The following is a 27,284-nucleotide window of genomic DNA, read 5'->3' on the forward strand; positions in this document are numbered from 1 at the left end:
ACAGCTGTTCAGACGTGTTTTAATATCATTTAAAAATATATGCGTATAAATATATATATATATATATATATATATATATATATATATATATATACAATTTACATTATTCTCCTATAAACCGCGCGCCGCAGTAGATTATAACCGATTCGAAGGAGGCAGCCGCGGCGACTTTGACGTTCAAGTGGAATCCGATAATCGTCGTCGCGATTTACCTACGCGCTAGCAGTCTAATATATCGTACTATTAAATACCAATATTATATAGTTTCACTCGAGGCCAAAGACGAGGGTAAATGACGACGGCAGACGAGGGTAGACGACGACGACGGCAGCGGAGACGCGGTGGTATTATAATATGTATATATGATCGCGCATAGGTATATACGCGCGCGTGATGGGTGGGTCGGTCCGGACGCGTGCGGTGGGGGATGAAATCCGTTTTTGGACCAATGGAGTGGGTGTGTCTGTTACGCCGGGGATGGGCGGAGCGTCGCCGGCGCGAAGGCGGTGGCCGCGGGGTTAAAATGTCCGCGCGCGCGGCCGTAAAAACCGTGACTGGCGTCGATCGGTAGGGCTGTTGAAGTGGGGGTGGGAGGGAAAAAAACCCGACAAGGGAAGGAATAATAATAACGATAATAATAGTAATAGTAATAATAACAATACGGCGGCGGCCCGCTTAAGTGCTCCGACACCGCAAACCGTAGTCGTCTCATCAGTTAGTACAACCACCCGACCGCTCAGCGACGACAATCGCGCGCGTACCGTCGTCGTACACACACGCACGCACGCACTCAATCGCTAAGTCGATTTACGCACCGCGATCGCCGTGTCCGACAACCGTCGTCGGTCCGTCACGACGACGACTATATTATACGCACAGCGAGTGTTCATCATAGATGACGATTTATTACGCTACCTAATAATTAGTGTTCACAATATTATTATAAAATTTCATTATATCGTTCGTCCTATTAATAATAACATAATATCGCGAGAAAAACGACAAAGACGCGCGCGTATCGTCCTGGAATAGTATAATAATATTATTATTATTATTAGTATTATATAAATTTATCCATCGTGCGGGCAACACGTGTGCGAATATTATACGTGGGTGCACACCCGAACGGCGCATCACGAGTACGGGGTATAATAGTCATCGGAGAAACGGATTTTGCCGTTTGTTTCCGACGTCGTCGCGCGAAACGTTCCGGTTACCGTCACATTCCGTCAACATCGGTTCCGCCGCGGATATCCGCGACCGTCGCAGCGACCGCGGCATGTCCGAGTCCCCGCGAATCGACGTGACCGGCAACGACGACGACGACGAGTTGTGCTGCACCAACGACCGGAGCCCAACAACCGGTGCCGGTAACGGACCGATGACGGCGGCCGCCTGTAAGACGATGATGATGGCGACGGCCGCGGCCGCGATGACGACGGGCAACGGCGGCGGTGGCGGTGTCGGTGGACGCGAATCGCCGGCTGTCAAGTCGGCCGCACCGCCGTACACGTCGTTTTCCATTTCGAGCATACTCAGCAAGGACAAACCCGGCGGCGGCGCCGGCAAACAGCACAGGAGCGTGGGCTCCACCGTGTCGCCGGCCACCGCGGCGGCCGCGGCGGCTGCAGCGGCCACTTTCGACGTCACTGCGCATCTAGCGGCCGCCGCCGACCATGCTATGTTATCCAGGTAAGTCCGCTGCAACTGCGTTCACTTGTGTCTTGCAGTTATACACTACGTATATATAATATATAGGTAGCTGAAAGGTTCGGTGGATAAATGTGTTCATATATGATTATAACCGACAGATTTTTGAAATGGTCCACAAGGGCTACTGTTTTGTGATGAAACTACTTATGTCTTAAATAAAAGTATAATATGTGCAACAAATGGCGGGTCCATACTATAGACAGTGGCGTACGCAGGAGTAGGGTTCTGACACTCCCTGAAATTACTTCCTTTTACAAAAAATCTTATTTACCACTATTTCAATTTTCAATACACTGCAGAGTCGATCAATTGTTGGTAATTTTTAGTAGATATAAAATACATTTTTATTCATTATTGATTATAATTTGTTATAATTATAACTAATACCTAATATAAAAACTGTTTAGCGAAGAATAATATAAATTATTTACTCATATAAAACCCTAACCAAACTAAAATTGCGTACGCTCTATATGCTGTCTATAGATGCACATGCGATAAATACGGTATATGAAATCCCATTATCACTCGATCTGTTCTAAGAAATTGTTGCATCACCTTTATTCACCATTATCCTTTATAAGTACTTGAAAATACCTTTATAACATTATGTATATTTGAATCAAAACCTTTTCCGGATACCTTTTCAGACTTTATTCCCCAACGTAATCAAATTACCGTTCGATTTTGTCGTAAAATGTATTCTACTGCTATATATTTTCGAGCATAGATTAAGATCTCAATACGTCGTATAGATTCCCAATGACAGATAATTGACTCTGTTCTTCTCTCCATTAATGGAAATACAAATATACAGCCTGATTCTTATCCGTATTTTAGCATTATAATACTGCTGTCTTAAGCCACTAAGTTTTTTAGAAAACAATAAAACAGTTTTCAACCTTAAATTAGACCGTAGAGTAAAAATAATAATTTTTTAAACATTAAAGAGATCGTAAATTATTGTATTTTTCATGAGGATACTATTGAACACAAAAAAAAGTTGTTGGATACATCTTTATGGGTTTTAATGGACTTACTGTTTTTTGGCTTATATCAGTCAAAAGACTAAAAGCATACTTTTATTTGGATTTACTGCCAAATGACTTCTGATATAATTGCCATGTGTTGGAGATACTGTTTTCTGAATACAATAGTTACTAGAGAAAAAATCAGTAACTCCAGGAGTTACCTGATCACTTTCTGCTTTTTGTTCTAGTATTAGGACATACTGATTTTTTGCTCATTTTCTTATAAATTTATATGGATTTCTAATGAGATAAACCTTAAATTATATTACGGGAATCGATAAAGAATTAAAATCTCTATTGATAGACACCAAAAAACTCGATTTTGACAAAAAACTGCTTGATGGCATATGACGATATAGAATATTGGACGCACTGGAATATAAGCCATAATATAACTATATTATAATAACTTAATACCTATATATTATATTACACTATAGGTATTGATTATTAATTATACAGTATAAATGTTATGTTGTTATGTACAATTAATCATTGACATTAATCTCATTAGTGAAAATTAACATTTAATAAAAATAATATAAACATATTTCATATATTATACCATCTATATTATAATATTATTTTCAATTTCAAAATTTATAATTTAAAAAGTAAAAACAATACATAAATATTAACAACACAAAAGTATGGTAGGTACATTTATATGTATTAATTATAAAAGTGAGTTATCTATTAAAACAATATTGTTTAATTGTAAATGCACAAAAATTATGAATATATTTTAATCAATTATTTTATTTTCTAAGTTAATTATTTTTTAAATATTTATAAAAATATTCAAAAAATTTTTTTTGAAAATTCTATAATTGTTGGATGATTTAAAACAAATTTGTTCTAATTCCTCTTCTTTATTATTTTCTTCGATGAAACCCTTTTTTTGTATATAAACCTAAGTATTGATATACCACAATATTATACTGACACATTTTTCATTTTTAAATACATTTTTTAAAGAATATAGGTATAGCTCGATATATACGGATTTATATGAATAAGGTTTAATTTATTTTGACTATAATAAATTATATGAATGATAAAATGATAACAATACTCGATACAATCATTGCTGTTGTTGTCATCATCAACCTTTTTTTAAAGTTTAAAAAAACTTTAAGCTACCAATTACGCTATATGAATCCTTGTGTCACTGGTTGGACGTGTCTCGCCTGTTGCCCTTAATCCAGGCCTGACTTTATTTTACCCTGGAGTGACGCTATTTTGGAAGATAGATAGTATTGCGTTTCTATACACACCATCTAGATGTTTCGTAATGATCTGTATGAAGTCTTTATCATATTATATTATATGTGCGATGTTTTAAATGAATTTCTCTATGGTCATTATGCGCTTGCAGTTTATCTAATTTTTCATTTCATTCAACATTACTGTACTCATAGTGTCATGCATAGTGCAGTTGTGGTTTTCTCAGTAAGGTTATATATATATATATATAATATATACTATAATATTTAGTTTTATTCGTTTTTATCTCTTACAGAAAGACTGCAGTTGTTAAACGAAATTACATGATATTAAATTTTCTACAGCAAGAAGTATAGCTGTATCACGTAGGTTACACAAAATGTTAATACTGATATTTTTTTTTTTAGGTATTCAAAGAATATTATGGTAATGACGTTGTTTGAGATTATTTTTTTCATTACTGTCTTTTAATTTTTCTTTTGTAGTTGTGTAATAATCTGTACAACTATTTTAACAATGTTTAAAACTGTGTACATACTACATACCTATTATGTCATTTTATTGATGAGTATAGAGTATATAGCTTGTATGTTGTCATGAATAAATCTCTGCTTTTAATTTTGCGAAGCATTATATTATTATATCTATACCTAGTAAATAAAAATACATTATTATTTTATATTTGAATTCTAGAGAATATTTTCAATACATTTCCAATAACTTATAATGAGTAAAAACCGATTTGACCTATACTTTTTGTTTAAATTTGTTTTCGTACCTTTTAATTTTTAGTGAAGTTTACAGAAAGGCGATCAGTGTACATTAAACATACATTATTTTATGTGTTTAATGTATATGCCATATAGTATAAAGTTTTTTTTAACTGTGGGTATTGATGATGCAATAATAATGTACAAAAACAAAAATTAAGATAAAGTTATAGGTGGTATAAAGTAGTTTTTTATGTATTTTTATCTCCATAAATGATAAACTCATATAATATCAAACAACTGAGAATTGAGTGTCAGTTCTGATATTCATTAAATTCATTTATTTATTTTTATATTTTATTGTTAAATCTAATTACAATGTATAACATCTTAAATTTGTATACATGATTAACTGATGACAACAGCAATAGGTTTGGTATTCAGTTTAATAATTTTTTTTTTTTTTTAATCGTAAAATTGATTTGATAAACAAATAAAATAAACAATATTTACCTTACAGTATACCTAATAGTTAAATATATAATGTATGTACCTACAATCTACATCTTAATGGCATGATAAGCTCCTTATAGTCCTTAGTCCTTATATTATACGAATGTATACTCAATACTCATCGTATCATTATTATTAATTTTAATAAATATACGTATTTTTACTACTAGTGTTTATAATTATTATCAATGTTAATTGTATCATGATTTTTTACTGGGAGGAGGGGGGATATAAATTCAACAACTTTGGATTGCACACAAACGGGCGTAAAGAATGATACCATCGTTGTTAATAGTATGCCTATATTCTAACATCAAAATTCGCGATGATACCATATTATGGAAAATAAAATAATATATTTTTTCATGTGAATATCAGATTAATATTGTAATGCCATTTGTTTATTCCACTGTGTATAATAATATTATTTGGGTAGGTGCCATAACATTATATGCATATACTTTACATGATAAGATCGGTTTACAATTTAAAACTAAAAATGTTCAATTGGGCTTGATAAAAAAAATTAATAATAATAATAATTAATAAACAAATAAAAAGTCTATTATGTTGAAACGTCCCGTTTAAGATCTATTATAAAAAACGTTTATATAATATTATTATGTTGTTTGGTATTATAATATTTTGTGTGTAGGTATGTTTTTGTAAAATAATCGGCGCGAGTCGACGGATTCTCCTCGCCACACACACTGCGGCGACACGCCACCCCATATGAATATGCGAATAATAATAAATAATTGTACTGGCACAACAAAAAGATTAAAAATCTACTAAAACGTTTTCCTATTTCTTTTGTGTCAAACGTCCCAATTGTTTTAGTCAAGAATTGTTGTATATATATAGATACCAATCCAATATATATATATATATTTTTACTGGTATATATATAGATACCAATCCAATATATATATATATATTTTTACTGGTATATATAAATTGCTCTCTTAACTCTTTTTTATTATTCACTTTTTATTATTATTATTTTAAAACGACCCTCTTAATTACACGAAAAACGCTGCTCGAGCACTCAATAGAACGCCCGGTCCATCACAAAAGACGATTGAAAACGGACCCCTTTTCTCTTTTCTGCACAAAAAAAAAATAAAATAAAACGAACGAGCTATTCCGCTGCCTGTCTGTCCGATTGATATCCAGTTTCCTCCTGTATACAAACAAACAAACACACACACACGTCCACACATATTATATTATATACTTATTTAAAATATTACCCCGTCACACCGATTTTGTTAATTACAATCGACCGGCACTGCTGCAGAACCGGCCACCGATTTAGATGTTTTTATTTGTTTAAAACCTGTGTATAGTACACGGAGCGGGACCGTATTTTCATTATATCGTATATAATAGCGATGAATGTGGAACACCCAACGCGCCTTTTTTCAGCGCATTGGCCTATGCAAACGGTGGTGTTTAATGGATGAGATGTTCTTTCGTTGGATGTATATAATTATAAATAAAACAACAAATAAAAACATTTTCGGCAAAATGTTTCGTTTATTGAATCCGACGTGTCATTCGTGCCATCGTGCTAATGTGTCATATAGGTACATACTATATTATTTATTATAATATACATGTTTGACTAATAACATTGCATTGCCAATAAACGTTTTATCTTAATAAAAAGTCATAATATGATATAATATTAAATATCACGAATTAAATTCTTTAGTTCTAACAGTAATTGTAAACTTGTGGTTATAGTTCATACATAACTGACAACTACCCATATAAATTATTATGCGTAAGTGCATAAGTATTGACAAAATATAAATAAAAACTTGTGTTGTATAAAAATATATTTAACTATTTCATCTACATCCAAAACAGTATTTTGATGATACACAAAATAAAATCATTTTATTTCTGATGAGTATTATATACATTAAATATTATTAAGTAAAATTTATTTGAGTATTTCAGACTGACTACTTCAGGAATACTACATACCTATCTATACATTTTACCATTAGATAAAAGTTACAGTTTAACAATTAAAAAACCGTATAATTTATGTTATGTTAGTTAATTTAATTATGATTTTATTTATATACTTATTTTATTTTATTTATAGTTTGGGAACACTTTTTCATTAAAAATACAATATTTGGTTAATAAGATTTATATAACACGTCCATTTTATTTGTTTATAAAATCGTATTAGTTGGATATAATATAGGTACCAAAGTGTTATCTAATTATAATATATAGAACGTAAAACTTATTACCTATAATGAATCATTTTATTTTGAAATATATATAATTTAATATTTTTTATTGCACTTTACTCAAGTTCTGTTAATAATTAGCTAATTTAAAACCACATATAGATAATTCTGATTCATAAAGCACTTAAAATTACAGATAGGTAGTTAGGTAGGTTTACATAATATAACGAAAGCATTTCGTTATCATAATTAATTTATAAAGTGAACTAATAGAAAATAACGGGGTATATAATATATATTTACTATATTGTTATTATTGTGTCATAAATAATATTAACGAAAAAAATGTTATGACGTTTATGAACTTTTTGTAATTTAGTTAATTTGCCATTTGGAAATGAAAAATGTATAAAAAGGTAACGTCGAATGTTGCTATATTATTTTTATTCTTTGTCGACGGAAAAAAGCACTTTTAGCATTATAATATTATTGTGATTGTGGTTTAGGTATGTGTTTATAGTAACTAATAATAAATTGTATAATTTAAAATACTAGGTAAAAATATAATAATAATACCTGCAATATTGCATCTTTAGCTATCTTGTAAAACATTTTTATAATTAATTAGACGCAAAAAGCATTTACGTACATTCACATCACAATACTATTTTGATATCCAATAAAATACTGCACGTGATAACGCTTTTCCCTAATACTTTAGCGCTTTACCAGGAAAACATAATAACGTAAATAATACTAACAAATCGTCAAATCCATAACGAAGCTGATTTTGTTGTAGGTATTATTATATTATCCTACAGTGCGACATGATATAGTATTGTGATTGCACTTTGAATGGTCGCCAGACTGACGACCGTGATGTGGTCAAAATAATAACCGTTTTTGTGTCGAAGTAGGTACCTATAAACTATTTACAGGAAGAGTAGAAACGAGAAAAAACTATATAATACAATACTATTATCATGTTATTATAATGATGCAATATCACAATATTTTATACCGAAATACCGTCCGCAGTTCGATGATGCATCATATATTATAATACCGAACTAATAATATCATAAATTCATAATATATTTTCAGCGAGAAAAAAATTCTTCAAACAAATGTGTGAGAGAGTAAGAGGGATTAAGATAGAGAGAGAGAGTGAGAGAGAGTGAGTGAGAGAGTATGGCAGACATATAGGACGAATACGCGCGATATAATGATAATAATGATAAAAATAATATATAATATAAAATATTATTATGACGGGCGATAGGCGCGCGGTTCAGCGAGCGGGCGGCGCGCAATCATAACTATCAATTACGGCTAATGCATTTGTCAGTATAAAGCCGGACGCGCCCGATATAATTGGCAAACGGCGGCGGCAGCCATTTGTGACGGCGATAAATTCCACCGTGCTTTGGGCGGCGGCGGCGGCGGCGGCGGCGGCGGCACGGGAATAGCGGATATAACGCGATGACGGCTGGCGGCGGGTGGAATATAACGGGCCCGAGTGGGTGCGTGCTGCAGGCGTGTTCGCCAGGAATTCGTCGATAACCCTCGGGACACCCCTGCAGTAGCAACCGTGTACATTGGCGTATGTGTGTGTGTACATACCGACCGATGGACCTATACGGACAAACCCATTCGATTCGGTCCCCGTTTCAACCCACATACCCAGCAGTCACCCCATCCCCCCCCCGACCCACGGCTCCCAATGTAATATATATATTATATTGTATGTATAAACACATACTGCGCAGAGTTGCTCTATATAGGTATTGGTTGCTGGTTAGTATAATATATATACCTACACGTAATATGTTGTATGCCCGATAGGATCGCTTTTAATGGGTATTGTTATCATCGAGTATATTGTACATATACAATATATTGTCAAAATACTATATAATAATGTTTATAAACATATTATATGTACCTATACAGAAATCATTATTATTCCTTTGACGGACAATCGAATTATTGCAAGCGATTTGTATAGGCGTATATTATAACTTTATAGGTTATCGCTATTCAAAGCTGAGTGACACTGCACGCTGCGACAGTGTAATATTGTGAGTAATAACAATTATACTAACAAATGGGTCCAATGGGTATTCCAATACGAATTCAAATTTAGTGAATCATTGCCCAAAGTACAGAATACAGTAATACTCGTATAATACTGTAGTAAAAAGGATTAAAATAAATGTATGCACATACTTAAAAATAATGTATTTCTATTTTCTATATACACATTAGGTATAGATATACCTACATATTATAAAAAATAGTTAAAACGCGTGTACCTAACCGTAATTTAACTTTGAATTTTAACGCACATGCGTAAATATTTACTTTTGCATTTAAATGTTTATAATATACAATATATACGCACACGTGTATATTATACTACGTTATATTTATACTGTATTAGTGGTAATAAATATATTTTACATCCCAGCCAGTACCCAACCATTAATAATAAAAATTGTCGGACATGAAGGTAATCCAACCTGAATGATTACGTGTTTTATTGTTTAAAAATAAATGGTGTATAATTGTTAGTACTGTTTTAAAAATGTTTCAAATTTTCAATGAAATATTAATTTTTTTCGTTATTTTTAAAACAAATATTTATTACTTTAACTGGTGTAGATTTACTTTAATACTTGTGAAGTTAAATATAAGAATAATGAATTTCGGAAAATATTATCATAATTTATATTCCATAAGTTTCAAAACTATAGTTTTATTTTTATATAATTTGATAGAATAACGACGATTTTATACAGGTTAGGTTAAGTATTAATCATTGCTTCAAACGCTGTAGGATAAATAGGTAATCCCGATTTACCCAACGGTTTCAGAATAATTAAATTTTAGGCTGTAGCTATATAGTTGCGATTATTATATATTATATAAACATAAGTACATTATATTATTTCGTACAATAGATTCAAAATTAAAAATAAAACTTGCAGTAAGTGAGTTATTAATTGTAAAAAGGTTTAGTATAATACCAGCTATTATGCTCGTTATTAATTTTATCAAGTGAAACTTAGTAGTAAGTACCTACTACACTGGTACGTGAGTTCAATGTACAACTGTTCAATATAACCAACCCTATACCCGATGAGATTATATAAATAAATTATATGAATATATAATATATGAATATATAAATTATATATATATGACATGAATACAATATAACCTAGTTGGTATTGTTATTTGTTACTAAAATAAATACGAATTACTTCAATAATAATGGGATGTCGTTTTCTTCAGCTATGAAAAAATTACTTTTTTTCTCCACTCGAACGAATTTCGCTGAGCTCCCAAAAATCGTCATTACTATACCTGCAGCAGCTGCAGCGGTGTCACGCGAAAACAAGATTTCCGGATCTCAAACCGTTACCTAAATAATTTTTTCAAACAACCAGCGACGATTTTCTCGGGAAAAATAAAACGGCCTCGAACCAACCACACCGGTCGCTTCATAATCATATCATAAATGGTGTTTGTTTTTCGTTTCACGCACCCGGCAATTTTTCCGGCATTTCGATTTCCCCTCGTCGAATCCGCAATGCCGCTTCTGCAGGAATCTACTATAATAAAGTAGCGGGTAATAAAAAATACATAACGAGCGACGCCACCGCCTTTGCAGGGATATCGCCGTCATTATCATCATCGGCGGTGAAAATGGCGATGGCGAGGCGAAAACGGTCGGAGGAGGGTGTGTCTCGGAGCATAAGGATTTGGCGGGGCCTAAGCGCGTTATATACGCGTTCTAACACGCACACTCACATAAAATGATTATACACATACATATATACTTATTACTTATATATATATATATATATATATATATATATATGAGCGAAGACGGTTTAAATGCTTTTAACGGTTCGCTGTTTACGGCACACACCGCCGCCGCTCCTCTCCCCGCAGGAAGAGGAAAGTTTGTTACGCGCCCGCGCCAGCGCCATTATCGGACGATTAAATATTAATTTTAAACTAAACTTTACCCAAGTCAAAACTGTTTAGCTTAAAGTTTCAACAAACACGGCCGCACACACACGGCGCTATATTATATTAGTATAATATATAATATTATGGCGCAGTGCAGGTGGTTCGTATAATGCTCTTCCGGGTATATATGTATACGGCGATGATGTTGCTGCAGATAATATAATAATAACATTATTATTATTATATTCTTACACGCGCAGTGTGCTGCAGGATGACGAGCACTGCAGAGCCGTATAGAGTGGATCCTGCAGGATTCAAGACCGAGTAGGAAGAGGACGTCGTTTACATGTATATATACGCACCCACACTGCACAGATGACGATAGTTATAATAACATGATATTGTTATTATATTCACCTCATCGTATACATAATATTATTATTATTATTATTTAGCTCGTCGTATACATAATATTATTATTATTATTATTTAGCTCATCGTATACATAATATTATTATTATTATTTAGCTCATCGTATACATAATATTATTATTATTATTATTTAGCTCATCGTATACATAATATTATTGTGCATAGGACGTACATGTTTGTAGGTCAATTGAAAAATATGCGTAATTCGTGTCGTCACAATTCAAACTACTATATACGAAAACGAATATTATGTTTATTGAGAACGATACATACATAATATTATCTTGTATCACTCCATTATACTGATAATCAGGCTACTGATATTTTAATTTTAACTGTTTCAACGAAAGATTTGTAATATTGTTATTATAAAGTGCAATATATTATTTACTTTCATAATGCATTCTTTTATTATATCCTACATTAGATTGGTTTTCTTTCCGCTGCACTTTGAATTGACTGCGTTGAATTCAGTTTTGGCGTCGTTGTCTACAAAAATGCCTTTCCTTCTCCTCCTAAACTCCCAAACAAACAAACAAATGTAAATAAATAGATTAGCATAATAGAATCTATTTATTTACATTTGTTTTTGCAAAAATTATCGTTTAATATATTTATTTATTTTTTACTTTACATAAATACTAATTGTGCGGCACTGACGACGCATCGTATCGTATAATATATTATTATACATATACGTTTTGTATGATATGTGTTTCATATTATGTAATTCATTGTATTCGTCATGATTGACGAATAACCTAACCTATAAGATACTCATTGAAACTCATATAGGTTTTTAAGTTTGTGAAATGCACTATATTGGCTGTATACCTTTTGTTTAAACTCACATATATGAATAGTAAATTCACATACACAGACTGAATAACAAGATGAACCTCTACCCCGCTGTATACTATTATTATTATTATCATTGATTGCAAAACGTTCAATTAGGAATATTGCATGCCTGTTCATCGAAAAGCCGTATAGTAGTACGTATAAATTAAACAATAAGTGTAACGACCGGTTAAGTGGTTAATATAAATATTAAATGTGCCCACGCGAGCCTGAAAGCGAATAATCAATCGAAACTCATTGTATATTCTTACCGAGAATAGCAGCTTAAAACGGAAGTATTGTAAAAAGCCGTACAAATAAACCGCATAAATTTTTAAACGCGATTATGAGTACGAATTGTTTTTTTTTCTCGATTTCTAGATACGTATTTTTCAGGGGGAATAATAATTATTAAATTACACATCGATGATGCGTACATTTGTATAGGTTCCTTCGCCAATATTCCGTATAACTATCTACCAATCTACGTTGTTTTTATAAATTAAATGCGCAGATGACGGACATCATAATATTGATTATACGACTCACTAACCAAATGACCATTTCACCATACTACCAATAATTATTTACATATTATTAAATTTAAAATTTATAACATTAAATGAAAAAAAAATAGATATAGGTTTTTTATTATTATTATTTGTTTTAGTTTTTGTCAATAAATAAATATAGAATAGATTTTTGACTCAGTGGAAATTTGTCTCGTTATTTCAAAATTTAAAATTTAGAATTTTTTACAACGTAGTTTTATACGTTTCGGATTTTATGCTATTTATATATATATTGTAACAACAATTTAAACTATTAATACAATTAACTAAAATGTTTGACTTTAAAAATAAAAAATTCAAAAAAAATTAAACGATTATCGTATATTAATAGATACAATTATAGGTACTTAAAATACTTAACAAAAAAATACAAATTACATACACATAATTGCTGTTTATAAACTATAAGCTTGAACAAAGAATCGTAAGTTTAATTTCTCTGTTAATAATATTATATTATCAATAGCGATGATCATATTATACATAATATATATATTATAATGACAACATATTTCAACGTGTTCCGAGCCCTAACTAACAGTGTCACTTGATCGAAAACCGTATATAATGTATATAAATATAGGCGTAGAATGGAGGACTTAGGGGGCTACAGCCACACCGAAATTTCGTTTAGCCCTCCACACGTTTCTTTACCATTTTTAGAATATATCTTATATAGATAGGTACCCGAAACGTTGTAAGCTAATGACTCCCCCTCTCCCCATAACAGTTCATCACGCTACGCCTATGTATATATCCATATCATATTTGAATATTATATGCTATCACACAATAATAATAATATGTCAATCAATATTGTTTACTCGACGTTTTTGTGCGGTTCCTCTCGTGTAATAGCCAATCGTTTTTCTTTTGCAGACTGGGCTTGATGAGCCACTTTGGAGCACTGGCCGCAGCAGCTTCTGGTCGCAGTCCGTTCATGCTGTACCCTGGAGTAGGGATCGCGGGCACCACAGCCAGCGCGCTGGACAAACACTGGTACTCCGCATGGTCACAACCCTTGTCAGCCGCCATCAGTCCTACCGGTAAGTAACGCGTCCTCAGAGATTTTCGGAAAACCTTAAAATATTCACTGTTTTTCTGTTTTTTTTTTTTTTTTTTTTTTTATCCCTTGTGCCAGCGGAGACCGAATTGTTTGCACACAATAGTGATTGACCCCCCCCCCCCCCCCTCCTCGTGTATACGTTTTTGATTGAAATGTTTATGTTTATTGTTACGAAACGTTAGATGGCACTATTATAAAGAGCCCGGGACTATGTTTTTCTTATCGTGTGTTTGCATATAGACTCAATAGCTAGGTTCCGTTAGGGTACATCACGTATGTTGATAAAGTGCATCAATACCGACCATTTTTAAATCGTATATACTTGACCATAACAGAGGTGTATGCGTTTTACTGCATTTTAAAATGGACCTGCAATAAAAAAAAAAAAATGTCGTTATTATTGAAAAATAATCATGATTATTAACTGCAGTTACTGTAGCGGGCAGTGATTCTGTTGGTTGCGCAAGCACTTGAGCCCTTCAATCCATGAGATCTGCAGTGTTTAAAGATTCTTGAATTTTTGTATTCTAAACATACAATAAGTAGACATTTTAAAAAGTGAAAATATTGATTTCATGTAAGCTGCATAGCGAATTCAAATTTGTTTCGATTTTCTTATCGAAATTCTATCGTCAAAAAAGACAAAAGGACAGAATATAGTCAAAGTACTTATATAGTTTTCGTCAAAAAAAAAAAAAGGTCGGAATAGAATCCCATAAACCGGCATAAGCTGTATAGACGTGGCAGTAATACAAGACTGCAAAGCTGTCGTCTAGAGTTGAGCAGTAAATCTCTATACGTGCAGATAATATATCGACGGATACGTTTAAATATTCTAATATTATTACGTGTAGATAATTTATTGTACAGTGAATAATTTAAGATTGATTCATTTCGGTAAATATTTAATATTATACATTTATACCTACATTAACTTGACTTCAACGAGCCATTGCAGTAATATACAGGGTGTAACAGTACTATTTGACAAATACAGTAATATTTGTAATGTAAATTTGTTAAATAGTCCTTAAATACACCTTATATATAATATATAAAATAATATTAATCAAAAGTAGATACATTTTACTATTGACGATGATACAATATAAGTTACATAAAATATTTATGATTGAAAACAATTGAATTTTTAACCGTAATATAATATTAAATTAATCAACAATTTTTTTCGTACCTATAGTTAAATTCTATTTCCTCGTCCGAGATTATTGACGGACACACCATAATATGATAATGCATAATTATCGAAATTTATGATTTTTTTTTTAATCCTATACACATGACGTAATTTATTAATAATCACATCATTTTGCGCTCAAATCATCGGTTGATGATATATTTTTCGAGCTTAACATTTCACGGCTATCTTCAGTAAAACATTAACCGGTTGAAAGAGTATTTGAGTAAAAGAACTTATACGTATTTGAATACATTGTCTATAAGCGTCAAAATACTTTTGAAAATATATATATTATGTACTTGCAGAATACTTTAAAATTGTGTCTTTTAAAAAACAGGCTATGATGCATTATGGCATATTATTTTGTTATAAATTTATATTCTCCATTAACCATTTCACCGCTTAATTATTTTTTCTTAGTTTAAAGCACTGTTCTGGGAAACAGTTTTATTTCTAAATATTTATTTTTGTCGTGTTTTTAAATATTGTTTTAGTTCAAATATTAATTATCAATAACATTTTTTTTTTTAGTAAATTTTAGTTGATTAAGTTAGCTTGTTATGTTGATTAATTATTTACCATCATATTTATGATACTATCACATTATCGGTAATAGCTTTTATTGATTTTTAAAATGATAGGACTCGTGTTTGTGCGGCGGCGCCCATAGCGCACTAGAGTCGTTTACATTGAACGCATAATATAATATGTCGTATAATAGTTATGTAGTCGTATTATACTCATCGCTTAGGTATATAATACGGCATTGTAAAAAACGTGGTAGAAATCCGATAGGTATTACAATAAGCATATATATATATATAAGGTATTACCTATATCGCGGCGATTCCGTCGGAAGTGTCATTTATACGGATACGCAATCTACGTGCGCGTCCGGAGCAATAGCAGGACGCAATAATTTGGGTCGACTCGCAGGCACGCGACGCATATATTATAGAGGTGATGGTCGTCGAACGGCGGCGACACATTTAAGTGCTCGCTGCTCGTATGTATGTATATACCTGGGTACATAATATATATAACGCACGCACGACACACGGCAATATTATTATTATGTAATGTACCCCACCCGTGCAAGCTATATACCCATTCATATATATATATATATATACCAGCTAGGTATTATATAATATATAGTTATAGTCGTGATTATATTGTAAGTTCCTATATATTCGTACAGCGGATGGACTCTTTTTTTTTGTCAATCGTCTCGCGCGACGAGGGGTGGACAACCCCCTCCCCCCGTCATCGATGTAAAAATATTGTGCTGAGAGTTAAGTTCGCCGAGGTATACATATATGCCTTTGTACTTACGGTTGATTGCTATATATTATTATAATTCTCGTCCGTCTGGCAGATTTTTTTTGCTTTTCGCTTCGCATATTTGATGATTCCATACCGATAACCGGATAATTCCATGTTCGTACATACACACACACACACTCACACACACGACTCACCGAATGCCCACGGTTTAATCGGCACGAACCACCACCGCATGCAATCGCGGTATATACCCGCCGACCTTCCAGTGATAATATATATATATATGACGGTGCATAAATCGCACAGTGACGAAAGGCTTCGCTTTGCACGTGAATACCTTCAGAGGCTTCGTTTTAAACTGCCGCCGCCGCCTCGACGGGTGTACGGCTTCACGTTTTAGATCGGTCCCGGCACGCCGACGGCAACCCACTCGCAATCCGCTCGCACGAGCGACAAAGCTATATATAATATTGGTATAGCAATAATAATAATATGATATTATTATAAAATGCTTGTCTACTCGACAATAATAATATTATAAGAACGCCAGAATAGCATCATCGCATATTATACAGAGTGTGCCGAGCAGTATAATTATAATATAATTATAGCTGAGGATTTCGGATCGATGCGGCAGCACGCATACGACCATCTCGTGTAAGTCCATAGTTTTTTAGAATTTGCTCAAAAAGAAATAAAATAAAATCGAGTATGTATATATATATATCTAATCCGACGGCGCCGGCAGTGGATTTCAAAAGGTTAACAAAAATCGTTCCGCAATATCTTACCTGATATAATATATATATGAGTGTGTGTCCTTATCTGTCCTTAGATGTCATATATATCATTATTGGGTAGAAATCACGACTGAATGTCCGCCATTTTTGGGTAGTCGCAAATAATCCGATCAGGCTGTACCTATTTTCGACTGAGTTTACGTATATCGAATAGGTACTATGTATTATCGTAATACTATAGCCTTAGCGATTAAATTATTATATTATTGAGGACACCCTGTATGTATATAATGATATAAACATATGGTATATATATATATATATTATTATATTGTTGTACGTATTATGTTCTATTGTTTCGACATGACGTGACACAATACATAATATTTTAGCCCCTCGTTGTACGCGCACACACACACACACAAACGAGCCCACCCCGTATTAATATAACCGTTTCATTAGCCTAATCGACTTGTATCTGTGACACTCGATATATAAACGTCCGTAATCAGCCGTATGCGCTCGTCCCGTTCGCATTACGCAATTATAATAATATACGCACCGCATTTATTGTTAAGATATATTATATTTGGTACTCGTCTAATATGCTACCTACCGCTACTTCGTTGGTGTAGTACGCTACTTACCATAAAATAATAACAAATTAAAACAATTTATTACTAAATAATTTATTTATTTACCGTTTCAAGTACTTCATAATATTTCAATACGTCATTATATATTATTATACATTATATACTATTTTTTTTTATAATATTTCAATTCGTCATTATATATTAATATATTATTATACATCATATACTATTTTTATATCATTCCAGAAAACTTCTAATAAATCGTGTTGGGTATTAACGAACCGCCACCATTCTTCTATTAATTGTCGGTCTAACAAATCTGTTGTTCTTCGGATTTTAATTCCGTATATAGTTTTAACATGTCTCCATATTATACACTCGATCGTTTGTGTTTGGGCGCGTTGTAGGATCAACAAAACACTCGGAATGATTGACGGTTTCGTGGTGATAACCTATATCTTTTAAGGTACTACTCGCCATTGATCTGAATAAATAATTTTGTATTATTGGTAAAAAAGTTGCCTAACTATGGTAGGTAGCATACTAAACGGCACCCGCATACAGTGTTTTGGTAGATACGATTTTATGGGTAGGTAGCATATTAGACGAGTACCTTAAACTCATATTTCCTCATATTTTCATCATTATATCATCCAAAATTTAAGGTGATTTTGGTTTTTGATGTAACTTTAAAAAAAATGACCAATGACAATAGATACATGACATATTCAGCGAATATTTATATAAGTATATTCTATCTACCATGCAATTTTCAAACTATTTATAGGCATATGAAATTTTAGATCATTATTAGTTTTTTTTAAAATTAATATCGATAAAAATGTATTTGTTAGGTATAGAAAACTAGAAAAGCTTGAAAATGTAATACAAGGCTCCTAACGTATTGTTACAATAGCAGTTGAAAAATAAAAGAAATACGCAGTCACAATTTTTTCTACAAGCATTCAATGTTTGAATTTTGACAACATACGTAAAAATCACGAAAATTCGCAAATTATTTTAAGCTAGAAATTTATAAAAAAATTTCTTTTTAAATATAAGATTTGAAAATTTTTAATAATCTATAACATATCCTAGGCAGATAAACCGTTTCCGCTCAGAATCGTTTTTCGTATACAATGATATAATATTATTGGATTCAAATTTAATTCCATCCATTACAGTAACCCACTTGTTAACCTACTGTACAGCAGAGCGACATCCACCACTTATCCTCTTTTTTTTTGGAATTTCCCTTAGTTTTCAAAATTAGAAAATAGTGACAAAATAATACCAGTTATTAAACTCAATCTACGGTCAATATAATATAATCAATGTCTATGGCCTCGATAAACGATAGATAACGATTTATTAGTACGTGTTATTTGCATTTGAACTACTGACAGTGGGTCAGTATATACATACATTAATGAACGGGCCTAGTTTTAATTTCGTGGGTTTAATCTGTGTTCGTTGTTCGTTATTTACGTATGTGTAAATTATCAATATTGCCAAAAGTACGATCGTCTAAGACTTGAAAAGCAATAATTCATGTTAATACTAATATTGTAATCAAGATGATTAGATAGTTGGATAAATATTTTTTTATATATAGTTCATTATATTATTAATTATTATCATTTTTTTTTTTTTTTTTGATAATACATTTTATGAATTTTTTAGCACATATTTATGTACATATTTTTGTCGTATAAATACATATAAATACAAGCCCTAATGATGACATATATTATATACAGGCGATGGTATGTCATATTAAACGTAGCTACATGAATATCATTATTATTGTTTCACGTATAATATACATAAAGGCATTGTATTGTTATACATATAGGTATCACATTGTGTTAACATACATGAATGAACACGAATAACATTGGACGTGTGTAGGTATTGTATTTTATTATTAAAAATTACAATTACCATGGTCGAGTTGGATTTCAATTTTAATTGTTACCCCGAAGATATATATAAGTGGTACGTTTCATTAGACGAGTACATCGAATGATATGTTATTCAGAAATATCAAAAAATATTTGGCATTTAACTTTGATTTACGATATGCTATTTTCGACTGTTTACGTACGTGGTGTATTTTTCACGAATACAATCCGACCTTTAAGTAAAGTTTTTTTTTTTACAAAATTAATGGGGATAGTTAGATAAATAATAAACATACCATTTTTAGAACCTATTACCTATACACGCGGATGTATTATCACAACTATCTATGGGGGGAAAAAATGTTCACGTATTACAAGTGGTCTTTAATCTACTAAAAAAATTTAATAAATTTTTATTTATTAACAAGAAGAAAGCCTCGATAGCGAGACCATTGGATTTTTAACATATTATGAGGTACTTAAATATTTTAACCTAGATTGCACAATTTAATATTTTTCATAAATAATAATATACTTTGGATGGATTCTTCGTCAGAACCCAGTGCGTCTTGAAATCGCTCAGGTATGTTTATTTTTGTTGGGCATCTTGTGTGTCTCTACCTTCATAAAGTGATCATGTGTTTGATCGAGGTTGGATGTCCGCGTGTAAGGCATATTCTTGATGGCTCTTTTATCTTTAGATGGCCATGTGTGTAGTGTGCAGTATAATGACCTATTCTGAGGCGATTTAATATAACTTCGTCTTTTCTTTTGAAAGGTATTGGGCCATTTTTCAATTGTTCTTTTTACTTCGTTTAATTTTAAGCCATTCGTTTTGCATTTATTTCTTATACGGTTGTAAAACTTTATTTTTAGACCTTGTCTAACTTTATATTCTAGAGAGTTTGTTGATGTAAGTTAATGGCTTTTTCCTTGGCAAGTATGTCCGCTCTTGCACTACCAGTTATTCTGCAGTAACCGGGTATCCATGAAAAGATTATGTTATTGTCAAATTTATTGGTCAAGTTGATTATTTTATTATCAATAATATTGACGTTACTAATATTACTAATACTAGTTAGATAAAGTGCTCATTGAGTCTGTTAAAATTATGTTATTCATATTATTCCTATTAAAGCTAGTTACTAGATAAATTAACTCATTAATAATAATATGTTTTTAACGAAAAAATTTCAGATAACAATATAATGATTAGAATCCAAACAATTTTATTGATTTATATTTTCACTGGTAGACTGGTATTAAATAAAGTAATTTAGATAAAATGTCACTCGGGCGACTACGTGCCGTCTTGTCTTAGACTTTTAGTAGAGTCATAGCTAATGGACAGCTAGTGTACAAACCGTTCGGCGCATTACACTATTTACTATTAATTTTATATTGTAATATAAAATTAATAGTAAAAATAGTAAATTAATAGCTGCAAACTAATTTTACGTATTTTATCTATAATTCCCGTTAAACAATAAATACAATAATTATACACCGGTGAACGGATTATTATAAATATGAAATACATCCTATTTGGGCTATAGTAAAATGTGATTCCTAAAAGTGGCTAAATTAATAATATGCGTACGGTAGTTGCTTTATTTTTCTATTATTTTCGACGTCTACAATTCACTCATTAACCATGATGATTAAAATCGAACACTCTGTGTCGCAAATTAATTTGAATCGGATCCCTCTTTTTCCTATTCATATATACCTACAATTTTATTGTATCGCAAATAGTTTAAATTTTTCTTACTTATTTATTACTTGTCAAAACTTGTTATATTAGGGTAGATACTTGTTTATTTGTTGTCACATTGAAACGTTGTACGGCGTATATAACTTACTGATGTCATATATCTTAAGGTTAAGTGGTTTCCCCGTTTTTTTTTTTTTTAAATTTGTTTTATATTGCTGTTGATTACCGTTGAGGATTACACATATTATATACTTTAGTTTTAACGCGATATTCGACCTACTTATAGTAATAATACGATGTATGTACAATATATACCTATATTATATTGTACTCAAGTAATTTTAAGTTGCCTAAACCCGAAGTTCTCGAATCGCGCAATAACAAAGCCACTATATATATAGGACCTACATATACGTAATATAAGTGTCTACGAAACCTTTCTTTACAAACCATCAAATGGAGAATCCATCCAAGTGATTTGAAAATCATTGTTTTAAGTCGATGCAAACATGTACAATATTCTTTCACGCATGCACATACCCTTAGGTAAGTACGTAAGTACTCACATAAAACATGTACGACATCGGATACATCCGTAAAAAATATAATATGTGATTTTGATCGAATTTCAGCGATATAAAACTGCAAAATAGTCGCAAGTATGTTATAGTGTAATCTAATAAGGACTGTGTGCCGATTTATATTTTTGTAAAGCGTTAAGTGTTAATATACCTAGTAATATCTTAAATATATTTAACATATATTCATGACCACATAAGCGTAGATTTGGTTAAAAATATAGGCCCCGGGAGGGAGGGGGGTAGAAATAATATCAACTAACATAATTTATTATACTTGCGAGATTAATTTAGGAAATACTTTTGGAGGGGGGTCTTCAGTTTGTTTTAGGTAAGCCCCCAAATCCCTCTCCCCTAATTTACTTCTATGTTCATGACGTGTTTTGGATTAAATGTTTTACAAAATTTGTTTAAAGATGCTATCATAAGCGAATCAGAGAAATGGCATAGGAGCTATCAAATAATCGCAAAAGTGACTCTCATACTGTCCTGCATGCTATAGTGTAGTATATAGAGTCAACATTTGATTCATGATAAGAAAAATAGCGTGAACCAGGAAATCGTTCAATAAACCCAAAATTGAATCGGAGTGATTGGTTTTTTTTTTTAACAATGTGACATATTATAGTATTGTTTTTTCTCACCAAACCGTGACATTCGATTTACAAAAGTTGTACAATGTAATAAATAAACTCAAAACTCTTTCGTCTCAATTTCCGAACAAAATTCGATTTGGGAAAAAAACGGTCGGTTAATATAGGAGACAAAACTACAATATAATATTGTACACTACAAAATAATATAAAATAATTATTATTTCACAAAAAAAATAATAATAATAATATTTTTAATTTATAGTTATTATTTCGACTTGATAATATAAATAATAGATACATTTTATTAAAATCTAATAATTCTAACTATGCAGTATTTCTGTTAAAAGTGTTAATGTTGGTAAATGCATTGGGGACGTGGGGAGAGATGATATAGGTGAACTCTATCAAATATTTAAACCCCCTCCCCTTAATATTTTCTATACAGGATTTGCGTTTAGCTCCGGTTTAACGTCCAGAGAGCTTAAATATTATATTCCGAAGAAGTATCAGCTCTTTATTATGCACATAAACACCGATTTGCATATAAAGTGCATGGACACGCAAACCTCTACACTCTACGAATCTAGCGTAGCCTGAGGGGAATTTCAAAGCTGATTTTAAGCGCAATCGGTCTCACGAACGTGAGGATATAAAATGATTTACATACGACGCGATTTATAATATAATATTATTATCATCGTATTATAGATACGACCCACAGTATTAGGTAGGTACTTATAATTTATATGTATAACAATATTATTATTATGTCGTCAGATCATGGCGTAGAATATCGACTTTCGAGTGGGATATAAACAGGCTGATGCGGGTGGGTGGTTACAATGTTGGACTTAGACATTTGAATTTTCCATGATTTCAGACACAAAGATTCAAAGCGTACGATAATGCATTGTGTTATATTATATTTTCATACTACACGAACACATATTATATTTAGGGTGAGCGGAAATTTTAAATTTTCTAACTCAGCAGAAGCCCGTGTAAGTACAATAGGTACATAATATTGATAATTCGTATTAATTATTGTACCTATACCTATATGAGTACTTTTGTATAGATAGAGAATCGGCTAGTGTACTATATAATAGCTTTAAATCTTTTTTTGTTTTTATAGAGTGCGGCGTAACAGTTTTAGAATATCCACGCACGTACTACTTCAAAAACAACGCTTATTAGGACATAGTTATACGAGTAGATTAAATGGTTTATAAAAATTGTGGAAAACTGATATTTATGATTATTATATCCAATACCAATAAAATCAAAAAATTCATATTTTATAAATTACCAAAAAGTACAAAATAGAAAAAAAATCGAATTTTAAGTGCTCGTGTTACGATAACAGTTTGAGGATACAATAAATACACTCGCTACATTATTGCTAAACCATATAGCTATATTTTACGATGGGTGCCCATTAAGGGCGTAAATAGTATAGAAGATGAGTGCAAAAATAATTTATGTCCTATTTAATACTGAATCCCGTTGGGAGATTTTCTCTCCACACCCCACATCCATCATCACCACATATCCACCCACTCGAACACCCTCGATTACCGGTCAATAACGTATATATAATCCTAATATAAAATATCACGACTTGACTATATATTAATATATAAGCCAACTAAATGCTAATGAACGAAACACTTTTTCTGTGTTCTCAGGCGGATCGAGCTCGGCGAACGAAGAGAACAGCCGACCCAGCACGCCGCACAGCGTGGGGGTCAACACCGGCGGTACGTCGTCGTTGGCCGGCCACAGTCCGGACGGATGGTCGACAGGCGAGGACGGCGGTGGTGGCCGCGGCCCCGGGTCGCCCAACCACCAGCGGCGGTTCGTTGGCAACTGCGGCGGCGGTGGCCGTTACATGGACCAGTCGGTGAACGCGGCCGCGTCCATGGACGACGACGACGACATGGCAGACGACGGTCCTGACGACGATGACGCCGGTAAAAAGGACCACGGTGGGTGCGGGACCGGTGGCGGTGGTGGAAGCGGAAGCGGCGGGGCGGGTGGCAAGCGGAAGAAGAAGACCCGTACGGTGTTCTCCCGGAGCCAAGTGTTCCAGCTCGAGTCCACGTTCGACATCAAGCGGTACCTGTCCAGCTCGGAAAGGGCCGGGCTGGCCGCGTCTCTGCACTTGACCGAGACCCAGGTGAAGATCTGGTTCCAGAACAGGCGGAACAAATGGAAGCGTCAGGTGGCGGCCGAGATCGAGGCGGCCAACATGGCCCACGCGGCCCAGCGTCTGGTGCGCGTGCCCATCCTGTACCACGAGTCCAGTCAGCAGTCAGCTGCCGGCCATCATCACCATCACCACCATCATGGTGGTATAGCCGCCTCGGTGACCACGGTGGCCGGTGGTGGTGGTGGTGTTGGCGGAGGAGTCGGCGGCGGGGGTGGAGGCGGCGGAGGCAGTGGTGCACAGACGCCGCCGCACACGTCCGCGTCCACGCAGGCGTCCGCGTACCAGCCTCAGCAGCCGCCACCGCCGCCGCCGCCGCCGTCGCTGTTCTATCACCATCAGCCGCCGCCGCAACACCACCACGCCGTCAGCACGTCCACCATCACGCACACCATGTCCAGCAGCCCTAACGCGGTGTCCAGGGCGCCGCTCACCGGACTCGTCTAAATAATATTATTATTACGTCATCGTCGCAGTACGAGTGACTCGCCGCTCTTCACATATTATTACCTCTTATGCATTTCTCTCTCAGCCGTCTCCCACGTTTTTATAGCAAAAATAATATAATATAATTTATGCGTTGTGAGTTCTCAACCAGTGGGTGTGGGTGGGTGTCTATTGTGGGTTGCCATCGACCACCACTATAATAACACGCGTTGACGACTAGGTATATACTTATATATTTTGTAACCTATATAAACGTGTGCACGAAGATGTAATAATATCAGCTGATTCGGGGGGGGGGGGGTGTTTTATCGAGAAGAAGATTGGTTGAGAATTATCACTGGCGTACCTTATTTATTGTAATACGATGCCTCGTCCCAATGTTTTTCGTACATTTTTCTATATTCGTGAATAATCGCCTATAACTGTAGAAAGTGCCCTGTCAAGTCCATATCTATATATTACATGATTATCGATTTTGATTTAGTCAGGATTTAATATTTGTTTAGTCTAAACAGTTTAGATACTCATTTATTACGTATGGTTAACAAAATACGTCCATAACGAGCTTTTTTGTCTCCAGTAAAAAAAAAAAAAAAATACAAAGATTCGGTATATCTTAATGGCCTTTCTGCACAGTCAAAACGATTCAAGCGTACCATTTGCATTCAGATCAATTATTATTATAATATATTAATTAAATTTTCGTTCATATTATTATAATTCACTGCAGTTTTATTAATACACACACACACACATATATATATATATATATATATATATATATCGTGTTAGGAATCGACTGCTGTTGTACCTACTCGTAGGACCGCCTCGATACGATAATATTATTTTATGTTATAATATTCGTAACAACGCAATAATAATAATTATTGTTAATCGTTAATATTATTATTATGGCCACGATATCAATTTTTAGTCGTTTGAATAAAAAACAAAAAAAAGTTTTTATTTTTAATTTAATAATATTAAACTATTGTACATAATAACATAATGGGTGTGTAAAATTATTATTTATTTACGACCTTATCATTATAATTATCATTATTATACTAATTATGTAATATTTTATGTAAAGTCGCCGAAATCCGTAACGGGTTACCCGCAGCGCAGTTATTTGTGCGGACGCCGTCGTGTACATAAACGAACTATAACGGTTTTTAGAATAGTGACACTCTTCTAATTTATTTTAATTAGACCATAAGATACAGCGTGTAGATATTATTATTATTATTATTATTATTATCTAAAAATAAAATAAAATTATTGTTGTATGCAACATACTGTATATTATAATATTATATTATTCGAACGGTAATTCGGGCCTCGTGTTTTGCTATACATATTACATATATTTATATATACCTATAATAACATGTGTAATGTATAATATTATGAATTTTTATTGTATCATAATAGTTAGCGATTTATTTTTCCAGTTACCAAATATTATAAGAGTAATATTATGTACCTACTTAATACATTGTAATTATTATTGGATAGTTCGTCTGTTATTGTTTTTATTTTATCGGATTTTTTACTGTTAATTTTTTTTCGACTTTATTACTTTGGTTTAAAACACGGCCTAAATTCCGATTGAAAATGTGTCATCTTGCTCTATATTATATTATGTTATAGTGCGATGTTCAGTGAATAAAATATTTTAATGGTACTATAATATAGCTAGATAAAATACTAA

General features: G+C 32.9%; 1 protein-coding gene and 1 long non-coding RNA gene across 2 annotated transcripts; one reads left to right on the top strand and one right to left on the bottom strand.

Moving 5' to 3' along the window:
* The first annotated feature begins 698 nt into the window (after nucleotides 1-698).
* Nucleotides 699-27,284, top strand: Hmx (H6 family homeobox). Its single transcript, XM_089224253.1, has 3 exons — nucleotides 699-1,692; nucleotides 14,112-14,278; nucleotides 24,603-27,284. The coding sequence occupies exons 1-3, from the start codon at nucleotides 1,280-1,282 to the stop codon at nucleotides 25,568-25,570; spliced, it is 1,548 nt and encodes a 515-aa protein (XP_089080379.1). The 5' UTR covers nucleotides 699-1,279; the 3' UTR covers nucleotides 25,571-27,284.
* On the bottom strand, nucleotides 14,433-17,121 carry LOC149057169 (uncharacterized). Its single transcript, XR_016191117.1, has 3 exons — nucleotides 16,835-17,121; nucleotides 14,733-14,825; nucleotides 14,433-14,667 (listed from the first exon to the last, which is right to left on the bottom strand). It is a non-coding gene; the product is annotated as an uncharacterized LOC149057169 (long non-coding RNA).

Source organism: Diuraphis noxia, unplaced genomic scaffold (assembly GCF_037042655.1).
Source record: "Diuraphis noxia isolate RWA-SAM2 unplaced genomic scaffold, SU_Dnox_SAM2 contig0003, whole genome shotgun sequence".
NCBI classification, from domain to species: domain Eukaryota; kingdom Metazoa; phylum Arthropoda; class Insecta; order Hemiptera; family Aphididae; genus Diuraphis; species Diuraphis noxia.